A 12,473-nucleotide genomic window follows, 5' to 3' on the forward strand; every position below is an offset into this window, starting at 1 on the left:
ATAAATAATTTTATGGAGTATTTATGCAGGTATTATGTATGTTGATTATGCCCAATTTTATATAGAGATCATGTCGAATTTTATACAAGTATTATATATATAGATTATGCTTAATTTTAAGTATGCCCAATCTTATACATGTATTATATATATAGGTTATGTCCAAATTTATGTAAAATGTATACATAATTTTATATATATTTTATTTGGTATATATTTTTTGAAAAGTTTTAAATGTATGTTGAGGCTCGAGTTCGGCTCGAAGCTCGAGCTCGATAACAATTTTAGGCTCGAGATGAGGCTCAGCTCAAAACTCGGCTCGAAATATTTAAATCAAGCTCGGCTCGAACATAGGCAGGTTCGGGCTCGGCTCGGCTCGGCTCGATGCCACCCCTATTTACAAGGACTATTCGGCTGAACCTTTGATTGTTGAAGGGATCCAAAATGAGTTATTGATAGGATGGAGAAGGCCTTGGATGCTCCTTGGAGGCTGCAACAGTTTTTTTATGAAGCTATGGGCATTACTCAGTCCATCTAATTAACTTGGAATCATACACTCCATTCTACTATTCTTGAAGACTCCCTTGCTAAGAAGTGCTTATCTCATTAATGAATTTACAATTCAAAAAAAAAAAATCTACATAACTTCAACAACATGAAACATCTTGAGGGGGATTGTCAAGTTTATTTACTTAGATGAGTCAAGGAATATTTTTGTCTCATTACCTATGATTAAGTTTAATATTGTTTTAATTTTGAGGGTAATTTTGTAATTAGATTGAATTATAACTTAAGTTTTAACAAAAAAAAGGAAGGCTGAGAAAACCAATTCTGCTTCCAATCTGTCTTACTTCTTCACCACTTTTCTCTCTATTGCTGATTTCTGTACTTCTCTTTATTTTTTCTCTTCACAATAACTTTGTAGGATAGAACCCGGTTCCACCTCAAAATGTGTGATTTAAGAGACCCGTTGCTCAACCTTATATATCAATAACACTTTTTAACACTAATCAACTTGCAACTATTCTCACCCAACACTTCCTCGTACGCTCAGGCTTAAAAATAATGGGTTTGAGATGTGGACAATACACAGCACAAACTGGACCAAGGCTCAAACGGACATTCTACTTTGGTTCCACTATAGGATTGAGTCCGGTTCCATCCCCAAATGACTAGTCACTTAGGAAACCTATTGTTCAACCTTTTAAACCAATAACACTTTTTCACACTTATCAATTAGAGAGTATTCTCACCCAACAACCTTTTTTTCATGTTATATTTGTTTTTTATCTTTGAGGACCAATGCCTATGGCTATAAATCCTTTCAACAAAGGAACAAAAGATTCACCTGCTGGAGTTCTTGATCAGAGGCACTAGGATTAACAGATGTCTGAATTGGCACAAGTCTTGCAGAAGAGAGAAGTCGTCGAACCTGAGATTCACAAAAAATGGCTATTGGTAGATAAAACAAGACACTGAAATTCAAGAAATTTTAGTTAGAGCCATAAACATATACATATAATACAAGTGTATATATACATACACACAAATACAAAGAGAGAGAGAGTGAGAAATGGACCTAGTCTAACTACCAGGACCTGGACACATGTTTTAAAAAATGGAGGGGAAACTTTATAAAATATAAGAGCAGCCCCAGTTTTTCCGTATGTTTGTGTATATAAATATAGAATTGTAATTTAGCAGCTCATTTACTGCCAATTCAGTAGGATTAAAAGCAAGGACTGAGAACCATCAACAAGAATTCTAGGATTAACTTAAGCCGCTTAAATTTTCCATCTTCATGGTCAGAGCACACGAATCCAAGACTTTTATAAATGAATCTATCATGGTCTTAAAAAAAAAAAAAAAACAGAACAAAGCAAAAGCTACCATTGCAAGTAATAAAGCAAGTCACAGAGAATACTAAAAACCAACCTCATTTAACCGCAAATCACGACCATAACGTAATTGCGTGCTCGAATTAAACATATGCTCCATCCCATCAACCATGGATCCAATAAGAGAATCTGACTCCTCCATCTTGACACTTTCAAATCCTGTCACTTCAGAAAGTGAGGGAGGGATGGTCACTGGATGCATATGTAGCATGTAGGGTGAGGAATTACGGATCAAATTTTCAGTGCTCAAGAGTCCATTCTCCCAAGATTTGCTCACATTTTCCAAACATCTTAATGCCAAATCCTCACGACCAACAAGAACATATGCAGCAGCAGGCCAATCAGTGGGAGGTGACTCCCGACATTTATCCAGTGCCTAGAAGTACAAACAGTTAAGTTAGATTTATTTTATTTTATTTTTGAAATGATGCTGATTTTTTATTAAGGCAAAAGTTCAAGAGAGCTTACAAGGGAGGGAAACATTTCCAAACAATGAGAGATTGCTAGGAAGTTCCAAATTTTGCCAATTTATCGGCCCAACAGTTAAGTTAGATTGAAGAAAAGAAAGTTGCCATAGCTGCAGGAGCTGCCTTGGCATCTGACCTTTTGCTTAAAAGGAAATATTGGTCATATCATTTTTTTTAAATGATGCTGAATTTTATTAAGACAAACTCAAGAGAGTAAATATTGGACATATCATTAATACTAAAGGAAACTTACATGTCGCAGAGGGAGAGATACACCAGGAGGCAGTAAGTCTAATTGCTGGAGTCCAAATTTTTCAGCTACCATTGCCAAGACCATGAGCTCCGATGTACTAGATGCAGACCCCACAGCCAAACTGAAGTATACTCCTGTAGAAAGCTTCCTGCCTATTCTTTCAGATCCCAGTAGAAAACTGTAGAAGGACACAATTTTGCGAGCCCAGCTCACTACAGAACTTCCATCCTTGCAAATTAGCGGTGGGAGATCAGCAGAAGTGGCAGAACAAGGGCCACGCAGCAAACTGTTCTCAAGCCATCTCATTACAGATGGAGGATTTCTAGTACGTAAAGAGGAAGCAATTGTACCAAACAACTTTTGGGAAAGATATGGAAAATCACGAAGATAGTGATCCACATAGCTTGCTTCACCCAGTGAAGCCGCTACATCACACAAGAGAATAACTAGAATACTGACATCCCTGTGAGCATAATGAAATAAATAAGATATAAAATTTTTGAGTAGCTTCTCAACATTAGGCCAAATGCAGTTTTTCTTTTTTCTTTTTCTTTTTTTGACAGGACGAAAGAGAGAGCTTTATTAAGGGAAATAAGAGGTTACAGCTACTAAACCAGCATTAAGGACCAGTAGCAGAAAGAGAACAGCAGCAGTCATTTCAAAAAAAAAAAAAGGACCAGTAGCAGAAAGAGAACACAGTAATTTTTTTCTTAGTTACAATTGAAACAGAATGATATCAAATGAGAAGAATTAATCAGAAATTACTAAATCAGTTCAAGAGGAAATTCCACTTCTTACAAACTCCAAGTTTAACATCGTAATATAAAGTTTGCTAGATAGCATCAGCACACCTTTTCCGAAGAATATCTAGCTTTAAACTTTCATAGAGTGCATGCAACGAATCCAACATCTCAGACAAAAGCTGAGCACAGAATGATTTCTCCTGATGTTGTTCACCCAGCTGAAACCTATCGAATACATCAGAACCACTCTGAACTGGTGACATGTTGAACAACTGATCAGCCAAAGGTGTCTGCTTGCAATAATTCAAGTGAAATTTGCTATTAACAAGAAATTCCCAAGATGTCTGTGGTGTCAATTTGGAGTTCTTTTGAGAAATGCATCCAGAGCTTTGACACAGTTCCATTACAACCCTACTAAAAGAACACCATTCTAAATTGATGCAAGAATCAGCAGAAGATAAATAAGCCAAATCATGGTCCGCCCAAAGAAGAGTAACAAAATGATTATAAAAGGATGGATGCATTCCTTCAGCCATGGTTGTGATACAATCATTTGCCAATGAAGAAGATGGGCTTTGCCTTAATGCACATCTGAAAATCTGCAGAAGCAGAAAATTAATAAATAAATGTCATCAGCCACTGGCTCCTGCAAGATGAGATAACTCATTCATCTAAAGCTTCAGTGATAGAACATAACAAACTACCTTCAGAACAGTAGAAAAATATCGACAAAGTTAACTTATATTGGAGTAATAAATATTAATAAAATCATTCTCAATGTTTTCACAAAAAAAAAAAAAAAAAATGAAATCAAGCATTTTGACCCTTTTTTTGTTTTCAAGCATTGTTGTGGCCAGCTTCATCCGGTTGTTTGATTCAATCACCATGGAGTGGCAAACTGACAGGAAAACCTGAAAGCTCTGGACCGATCAAACCACCTTTTACAACTCGGTTTTCCAATACCATGGGGACACCAAGTGCAAGATCACCCAATGCCGAGACAGGATGATCATGGCAAGGCTTTACATCCTGGAAGATACTAGTTTGGGATTCGGATGGGCTTCCTTCAAAGATGAAATCACCAAAGATTTTGCCCTTGTTCTTCCCCAACCGCCACATCCCCACCACCCTCCTCCATCCTCTCCCTTCCCACCACTACTACCCACCCCTACAAATAATCCACAACATCCAACAACCTCACCAACACCAATCACCATACGAACCCCACCAGGTACCATTGCCAACTCCATCCCAACTAAACCCCTACCTCCATCCTCACCCCCAGTTCCAACTTGGCGTTCACACAACTCCTCTGATACCTCTACTAACCCAATACCCACTTACCTATGGGATGAAGGCGAAAGTTATTCTCACTTTCGATTGTTGCTACCATCACCAAAAACTGCACCTCCATCCCCTTTCTTGCCCAATGCTTTTCTACCTATCTGGAACTCAACTATACCCCAACTTTCTCCTTTCTGTGAAACAACAACTGGCTCCTCCATTTTCTCACCCTTGATGACAAGTCGAAAGCCCTACAACTTCTCCATTTTCTCACCAGCCTCACTAATTGGATTAACTCTCGACCCAACAATATCTTTAGCCAACGGATCTATGTTTGGGGACTCCTGACGGAGTTATGGCATAAGCACACTTTCACCTTAATTGCCAAAACCTTTGGTACATTATCATCCCTTGATGCCTCCACCTCCATGAAATCTAGACATGATATAGCAAGACTATTCATCATCCCCAACAATCCCTATTTGGATTCAGGTTTCTCAAACTTTCCGTTGGGGATTCCAATTTCTAGCTTTGGATCACCTTTGAGGACTTCACCTCCTTCCATCGCGCCACCACTATTGCTCCACACCACCGGACTTTTTTCACCAAGTCAACTCAGGAATGTTTAGCCCTAATGATGAATTTTGACCCACTACAGAGTCACCCACCACACTGAACCAACAACCTGGAAGCAACCACCCAAATCCTGCCTTTGAAAATTCAAAAATTCAAACACCCTACAAACCCTACAGCACCCACCAATCTGATCGCCTCTGCTACTGACAGCCATGTCCCCATCCTAACAACTCTGCCCCCCTACACTACGAACATTGAAGGAACCCATGATCCTCAACTACCCTACTCAGAACCGTCCTCCTCTTTTTTTAGTCTCCCACTGACCACATCCCTAATCCAGAAAGCCTGCAAGACCACCCAACTTTCCGTCTGTTGCACTGTCAACCTGCAACAATCAGCATTCTGATTCACACTATCCTTCTAACACCCCAATGTTCCTCCTAAGATGTCGCCCTCTTAACCAAATAATGCCACACCCCCACATTCCCTCAAATGGTTCTCTCCACACTTGGCCGACTACGCCAAATACTTCCACCCATGCTTTTTCCACTTTAAGCTCACAACAAAACTCACTGACCCTCCAAACCATCCCCTCTCAACTTACCCTTTGTCGGACTGCCCAACAAACCCTCCCTCTAACACTAAGTCCACTACTCCTTCCTGTGTCTGAGGAAGAGCTTCCCTTCAACTCATCGAACTCCTCCCAGAAATCAACTCCCCACCCCTCTTTGTCACCTACCAAAGAAAAAGCCGAGCCACTATTCAAAGAACCCTACATGGGGAATCTAGCGATCTAACCCAATCTTTGGCCAATTTATTTTCCCACCTCCGAATGAAAACTCCAAAAAATTAGTTGTTGAGCTTCAATCTGGACTTCACAAATATGATGAAGAATCATAGAGTCAAATGATGGGGAAGGCAAAAATCATGGCCAGCATCTCACGTAATCCTCCCAATGAAACAACTTCTAACTCAGTAGTCCACAATAAATCCAGGGATCAATGATTATCATCTCCTGGAATATATGTGGAATTGGGAACCTTCGGAAGAAAGTTGTCCTAAGAGATCTCCTTTCTTCTTCATCGAACTCCTCCCAGAAATCAACTCCCCACCCCTCTTTGTCACCTACCAAAGAAAAAGTCGAGCCTCTATTCAAAGAACCCTACATGGGGAATCTAGCAATCTAACCCAATCTTTGGCCAACTTATTTTCCCACCTCAGAATGAAACCTCCAAAAAATTAGTTGTTGAGCTTCAATCTGAACTTCACAAATATGATGAAGAATCATAGAGTTAGATGATGGGGTTGTCAAAAATCATGGGCATCATCTCACATAATCCTCCCACTAAAACAACTTCTAACTCAGTAGTCCACAATAAATTCAGGGATCAATAATTATCATCTCGTGGAATATACATGGAATTGAGAACCCTCAGAAGAAAGTTGTCATCAGAGATCTCCTTTCTTCTTCCAAGGCTTCCATCGTCTTCCTTCAAAAATCCAAACTTCAAGTGTAGATGATCTTCCTCACGAACTCTGGAATTGTCCTACTCTCGCCTAGGCTTCTCTCAACGCTATTAGTCATTCTAGAGGGATATTGGCCCTCTGGAACATCGATCATGTTGACATTCTGGAGGATAACATCAAAACTAACTCAATTGCTCTAAAGGTTCAAGACTGCTCCTCTAATTGTGAGTGGAGTGTGGCTGGAGTCTATGGTTCGAATCGCTCCCGTGAACGCAGGTTTGTCTAGGAAAAACTCTCTGCCCTATCCCAACTTTGACCGATTGCTTGGCTCTTCATTGGAGACTTCAACACTATTCATTTTGTAATGACAAATCCTCCCCCCCCCCCACCCCCCCCCCCCCCCCCTTCTCTTGTACCAGAATTTGCTCATCAATGCGAAATTTTGCAAATTTTATTGATTGGTGTGAGATTCAAGAAATCCCTTTAAAGGAAAATCCTCATTTGGTCCAACTGTCAACAATCCTGCCCCATTCTCTCTAAACTCGACCATTTTTTGCCAACACAAAATGGCTCAATGCCTATCAACATCCTACCGGGAAAATCCTCAACTAGTTCTATTCTTTAGTCATTACTGGGAGACCATCCACAACGATGCTTACGCCTTTGTTAATAACTTCCACCAGTGTGGAATTACTCATCGTGCCATCGGTGCCTCCTTCATCACCTTGATCCTAAAAAAGATCAATACTAAGCACCCCTGGGATTTCAGGCCAATCAATCTTAATACTAGCACCTACAAGATCATCACTCATGTCTTGGCCAATCGCCTCCGCGTTGTCCCTACGCAGATTATCCATCCCTTTCAAATAACCTTCATCAAAGGCCGAAACATCCTCAACTTTGCAATGGCCACTCATGAACTTCTCGACTCCTTCAAGTGTTCCAACCTCCCTAGAATTGACATCAAACTGGACTTCAAAAAAACTTTTGACTGTGTAAACTGGAAGTTACTTGACCGTCTTTTCTATCAAATGGGTTTCAGCACTCGTTGGCGTTTTTGAATGTGCAACTATATTTCTACTGCTTCTTACTCCATCTTGGTTAATGGCATATTTGATGGCCACTTCCGCGGCACCGAGGGATCAAACAGGGTAACCCCTTGTCAACCTTCTTATCCCCCATCATTGCTGAGTACCTCTTCGCTACAGTCCGGCGTGCCAAATATATTGGGCTCACCCCCATCTCCGACGACATCAATCAAGACATTGTCATCCTTCAATAAGTTGATGACACCATCCTTTTCGAAGAGGGCACTATGGAACAAATTATACATTTAAAGGCCCTGCTAAACCTCTTCGAACTCTCTTCCAGCCAAAATGCTAGTTAGGCCAAATACGCCATCTCCATCTACAATGTGGATCAAAATGCTCTCCATTACATGACTGATTATCTCGGCTACAAAATCACCACATTTCCCAGCACTTATCTTGGTTTACCCCTGACGCATGGCACTCCGAACAAGCACAACTGACATTCAGTGATTGAACAAATGGAAGGTCGATTAGCCACCTAGCGGGGTAAGCTACTTTCAAAGGCCGACAAACTCACCTTTATTAAGTCGTGCCTTAATGGGATTCCTAGCTATTTCCTATCCCTTTTCCACTGCCCAGCCACTGTGAGAAATCGTTTGGAATTCCTCAAGCATCGTTTTCTCTAGGGACGACCCAACGGTGAAAGGAAAATCACCTTGTTAAATGGTCAGACGTCTGCCAACCTATGTTTCTTGGTAGACTTGGCATTAGAAGCATAGCTAGAACCCAACTCCGCTTACCTTCTCAACTGAATTTGGCGTTTCAATTCCCATCCTACTCTAATTTGGAGAGCCTTGGTCACTGCCAAAGCTAACAAGACAGATGGATGGTGGTTGGAAGGAGGCCGTCACTATAAGCTATCGCCAATTTGGTAGAAAATCTCCCCCCTCCTTCCCAAATTCTCCGATGTTGTTAAGTGTTACCTCGAAAATGGGCTTCAGACAAAATTATGGATGAATTGGTGGTTGGGTGATAAGTCGTTGGCCAAAACCTTCAACTCCATCTCACGCCTCTCCAGCCTCTATCGCTGAATTTTGGCAATGCTCTGGCGAATGGAATCTTCAACATAGCCCTTACGAACTCTGAAGCATTGGTGGCCTTTAACCTCCTCTCCTACCTTGCAAATATCAAAATCTATAACCATATTCCAGACACTTATATGGACCCCTTGCTCCAAAGGCTCCTTCACTACTGCTTTGGCTTATAATCACATTCAAGGCCCTAACACCTCTCAACCTCACCACCCAACTACACTAGCATGGTCTCTCCTCGTGCCAAATTTTTCATTTGGTGTGCCTGTAGAAACAAAGTCCTCACCTCTGACGCCTTGATCAAACGTGGAATCCTAGTCCCTGACCTGTCTTGTCTCTTCTGCCATAGCACTCTGGAATCCGCCACTCATGTCTTACTCCACTGCCATTTTGCCCAATCTATCTGAGCCAACCTTTAAACAGAATTGGCATGCAATTTTGTGTACCCCACAGTCTTTCATCCATGATACAATCCATCACCAACTCTCGGCTCCATAAGCTTGGTAAAATGCTGCTCTAGCTACACGGGTCACATTCCTTGGGTGCTCTAGAAGGAGAGAAACAACAGGAAATTCCAGTTCAAATCCTCCCCTATCCATGTGCTTGTTGAGCACATTGTTGGCTAGGTCTCTACAAGGCTCCTCAGGCAAAAAGAATTCCTCCACCTTAGCAATTCTAATTTTCGTGGGAACTGGCACTTAGTTGCAGCAATGGCAAACCTCTCGTCCTCTAAATATGACAGTGTGGTCTCCTCCCCCCCCCGTCGCCAAAAGTTGAACTTTAATGGCAGTACCTGTGGTTGCCCTAGGCCCACCGGTTTTGGTGGAGTAATTCACAATGAAAACGGCAGCCTCCTTCTCTTCTTCACCAGTCCTTTGGATATATCAGACTCCGCCTCCACTGAACTTGTTGGGCTGTTTCAGGGTGTCACGATCTTTCGGGACCGATTTTTGGGTCCTCTTATCATTGAAGGGGATTCCAAAGTGCCAAAACTAAGCGCCCCCCCCCCCCAGTGGCACCGGGATGTCTTCCTAGATATTTGTAGCATCCCCTCCTCCCTCATTTGTACTTGGGTGCATACTCCCAGATCCACCAATCACGTTGCAAACTTTCATGCTAAATGGGGATCCTCCCTCCAAACCCTTGTTGTGGAGGGTGGCCCCACCCTATAGGTTGTATTTTTCCTCTTTTTCTTTTTTCTATAAAATTCAAACATTCCATAAAAAAAGCAAGTCCTACACAAGCATGACATGCATAAATTGAGAAATGATCCAATTTTTTTGTGGCATAGGCCTTTGGCTCAATGTTTACATGGTGGGGGGTTTTAAAGTCTCAGCAGGGGTAAGTGGGTGTGTGCATATGTAATGAACACTAAAAACAAAAGGGGACAGAAACACTACTTCTGACCAAGGAATCTGCAATTGGTACTTGAAGGAGCTTTAATCCTAGAGATAGTCAACTCTGACTTACGTACTTAATCTCATAATGAGCTGCATGTATGCTCAAGAGCAGACCCTTTTCATAAAACCCAAATGATAACAAGTAGCTAAATCTCTTTCAACCATAAGGGTTTGAGAAATCTTTATAGACCTAATGCAAATGGAGAAAGGCACGCATCACTCCCCCTCAAGAATCACAGAGACCAAATGGAGGTGAGTAAATCAATTGACTATTCCACTCCTAGAGTCCAAGAATACATAACTCGCCACTTGCTGGCATCAGATTCCCCTTAGTGCTGCAATCAAAAGTCAAGCTTGAGCCGAGTATTTTTAGAGGGCCCCACTTAAAAGAGCAAAAAACCTAAAATCAGGCAAAGAGACTAACATTCTCCAATTGGCTCTGATAAAGGGCCAAAGTTTCAAATCCGAAATTAATAAAGGTAACAAAACTGTGTACATATATTTAGATATCCCCAAAGTTGAACTCACAATCCATCAGGATGAAGTCAGAGCATAAGCATTTATTCTCAACTAGTTGGACCTTTTGCATCAGACCAGGAGCATAATTGCAAGTAGATTAATAAAAGAACACCATTTCTTCAGTTACTGATCTAAAGGCAATAAAAGATGAAAATTTTAGTCCCTAGAAAGTAAATGCAGTTAACTAAGAATTAACATACTAAACATTAATTTGCGCAAGAATACCTGGCCATTACTAATCATAACATTAATGCGTCCATCAACTGCATCTGCTACATCTAGTAACTTTAAGCCATGACTTGAAGTTGCCAAATCTGTTTGCTCCATCTCCTTTGGAGCCAGACCTTTTCCCAAATATGATGGAAGTTGGTATTTGCAGAGGCACTTTTTACCTGTCTGCAGTTTGTAAAAAAACAAATTTTCACGTCTCAATAAATGATACTAATTCAATACAACCACCAAACAAAAAGAAGGAAAAGACTTATTCTCAAAGAACTTTAAGAAAAAGGAAAAATATTTATACAGCATACAGTGTCTTAAAAACAAATCATAGAAGGAAAATCTCACAAAATTCATATAAAAGTTGAATTAGTGTATAAGCAGAAGTCAATTTATGATGATTTTATTGGCATATGGGAGCACCGTCAATTTACTGTTAGAAGTGCAAACAGAATACCAAATTATTTGGCTAGGATAGGGTTACACTCCAACTTTCTTTTTTCTTTTTTCTCTTTTTTTTTTTTTTTTGAATACTGAGGTTGATATTAAAAGGAGAAGATGTACAAAAGCAGCTCCCCTCAACGGGGGAGCACCGAACAAGCGAAAAGAAAGGACAATCACAATTTGACATGCATGAGTAATCCTAAGGTCAAACGAAATTACATCAACCCAAAAGGACCAAGTTATTGAACCCTTCTCGGCAAGCCAATTGATTTCTTCTTCCCTCATAAGAACTCCTTCATTCACACACTTATCACCTCCTCCGCTTCAACATCTTGTTGAGAGGGATTCCTTTGCCACAGATGCTGTCATGAGTTTGATGCATTTGTATTCTGTTTTACAGTTTTTCTTCTTTCAATGTATTCTTCTTTTGCTGGTTTGCTGTACTGCGTTGCTAACTTGCTGATGCTAGCTTATTTTGTGTTTTTTGTATTCATTTGTCCATCTTGTGGAAAGTCCACATCATTCTCAAAATAAATTTTCAAAGGAAAATTTTAGCAAATGAATATTGGTAACCCATACTTACATAAAGAAGAAGACTGTTTTCTGGATCCAAGACAACAATATCTGTGAAAGGTAGCAGTCCAAGTTTGATTCTGCAAATGCCAATTCGTATGTCCCTTTAGTTTTAAGTTAAAGCAGAGTATAGAAAGCTCAAAGTAATGAAGACTCACAACCTTGGACGTGTCACAATTACAGAAGCAGCAGCAACTGCAGGGATACTCCAACTCATATGAGATTTAACATCATAAAGAATCTCATTATTGTGCTCATCGGTTTGAAGCCTGACAGAGAGTAGCCCTCTTTGTTCTTGGAGTAGGAAACAAATAATAGGCACTCCATCATCGTCAGTTGCTAAAAAAACCTGAAGAAATATAGTAGAATGAGAAGTACATACATTATAACATGAGAGGTTAATGTCACTAATTTACCGAAAATTATAAAACTCTAGAACCCGCTACTTTTACCTTACACTATGGGAAGAAAGAATGCTAGAAAGAAAGAAGAAAAGGAAAGAATCTCT

At 40.4% G+C, this 12,473-nt stretch overlaps 1 protein-coding gene across 3 annotated transcripts in view; it reads right to left on the reverse strand.

The window, feature by feature from the left end:
• The window catches only part of LOC137959103 (anaphase-promoting complex subunit 1), a 48,007-nt gene that overhangs the window by 31,969 nt on the left and 3,565 nt on the right, over nucleotides 1–12,473 (reverse strand). For 2 of the 3 annotated variants that reach the window (XM_068806406.1, XM_068806405.1), the window contains exons 7-13: nucleotides 12,127–12,314; nucleotides 11,976–12,045; nucleotides 10,955–11,125; nucleotides 3,470–3,960; nucleotides 2,619–3,081; nucleotides 1,936–2,274; nucleotides 1,349–1,432 (exon numbers count right to left, since the gene is read on the reverse strand). In XM_068806406.1, the coding sequence (XP_068662507.1) occupies nucleotides 1,349–1,432; nucleotides 1,936–2,274; nucleotides 2,619–3,081; nucleotides 3,470–3,960; nucleotides 10,955–11,125; nucleotides 11,976–12,045; nucleotides 12,127–12,314 (1,806 nt within the window). The remainder of the gene's footprint in view (nucleotides 1–1,348; nucleotides 1,433–1,935; nucleotides 2,275–2,618; nucleotides 3,082–3,469; nucleotides 3,961–10,954; nucleotides 11,126–11,975; nucleotides 12,046–12,126; nucleotides 12,315–12,473) is intronic. The other variant, XM_068806407.1, reaches the window with a different exon arrangement.

Source organism: Aristolochia californica, unplaced genomic scaffold (assembly GCF_029961685.1).
Source record: "Aristolochia californica isolate CCGP_79_NKW_82.1479 unplaced genomic scaffold, dmAriCali1.0.hap1 SCAF_3, whole genome shotgun sequence".
Classification (NCBI taxonomy): domain Eukaryota; kingdom Viridiplantae; phylum Streptophyta; class Magnoliopsida; order Piperales; family Aristolochiaceae; genus Aristolochia; species Aristolochia californica.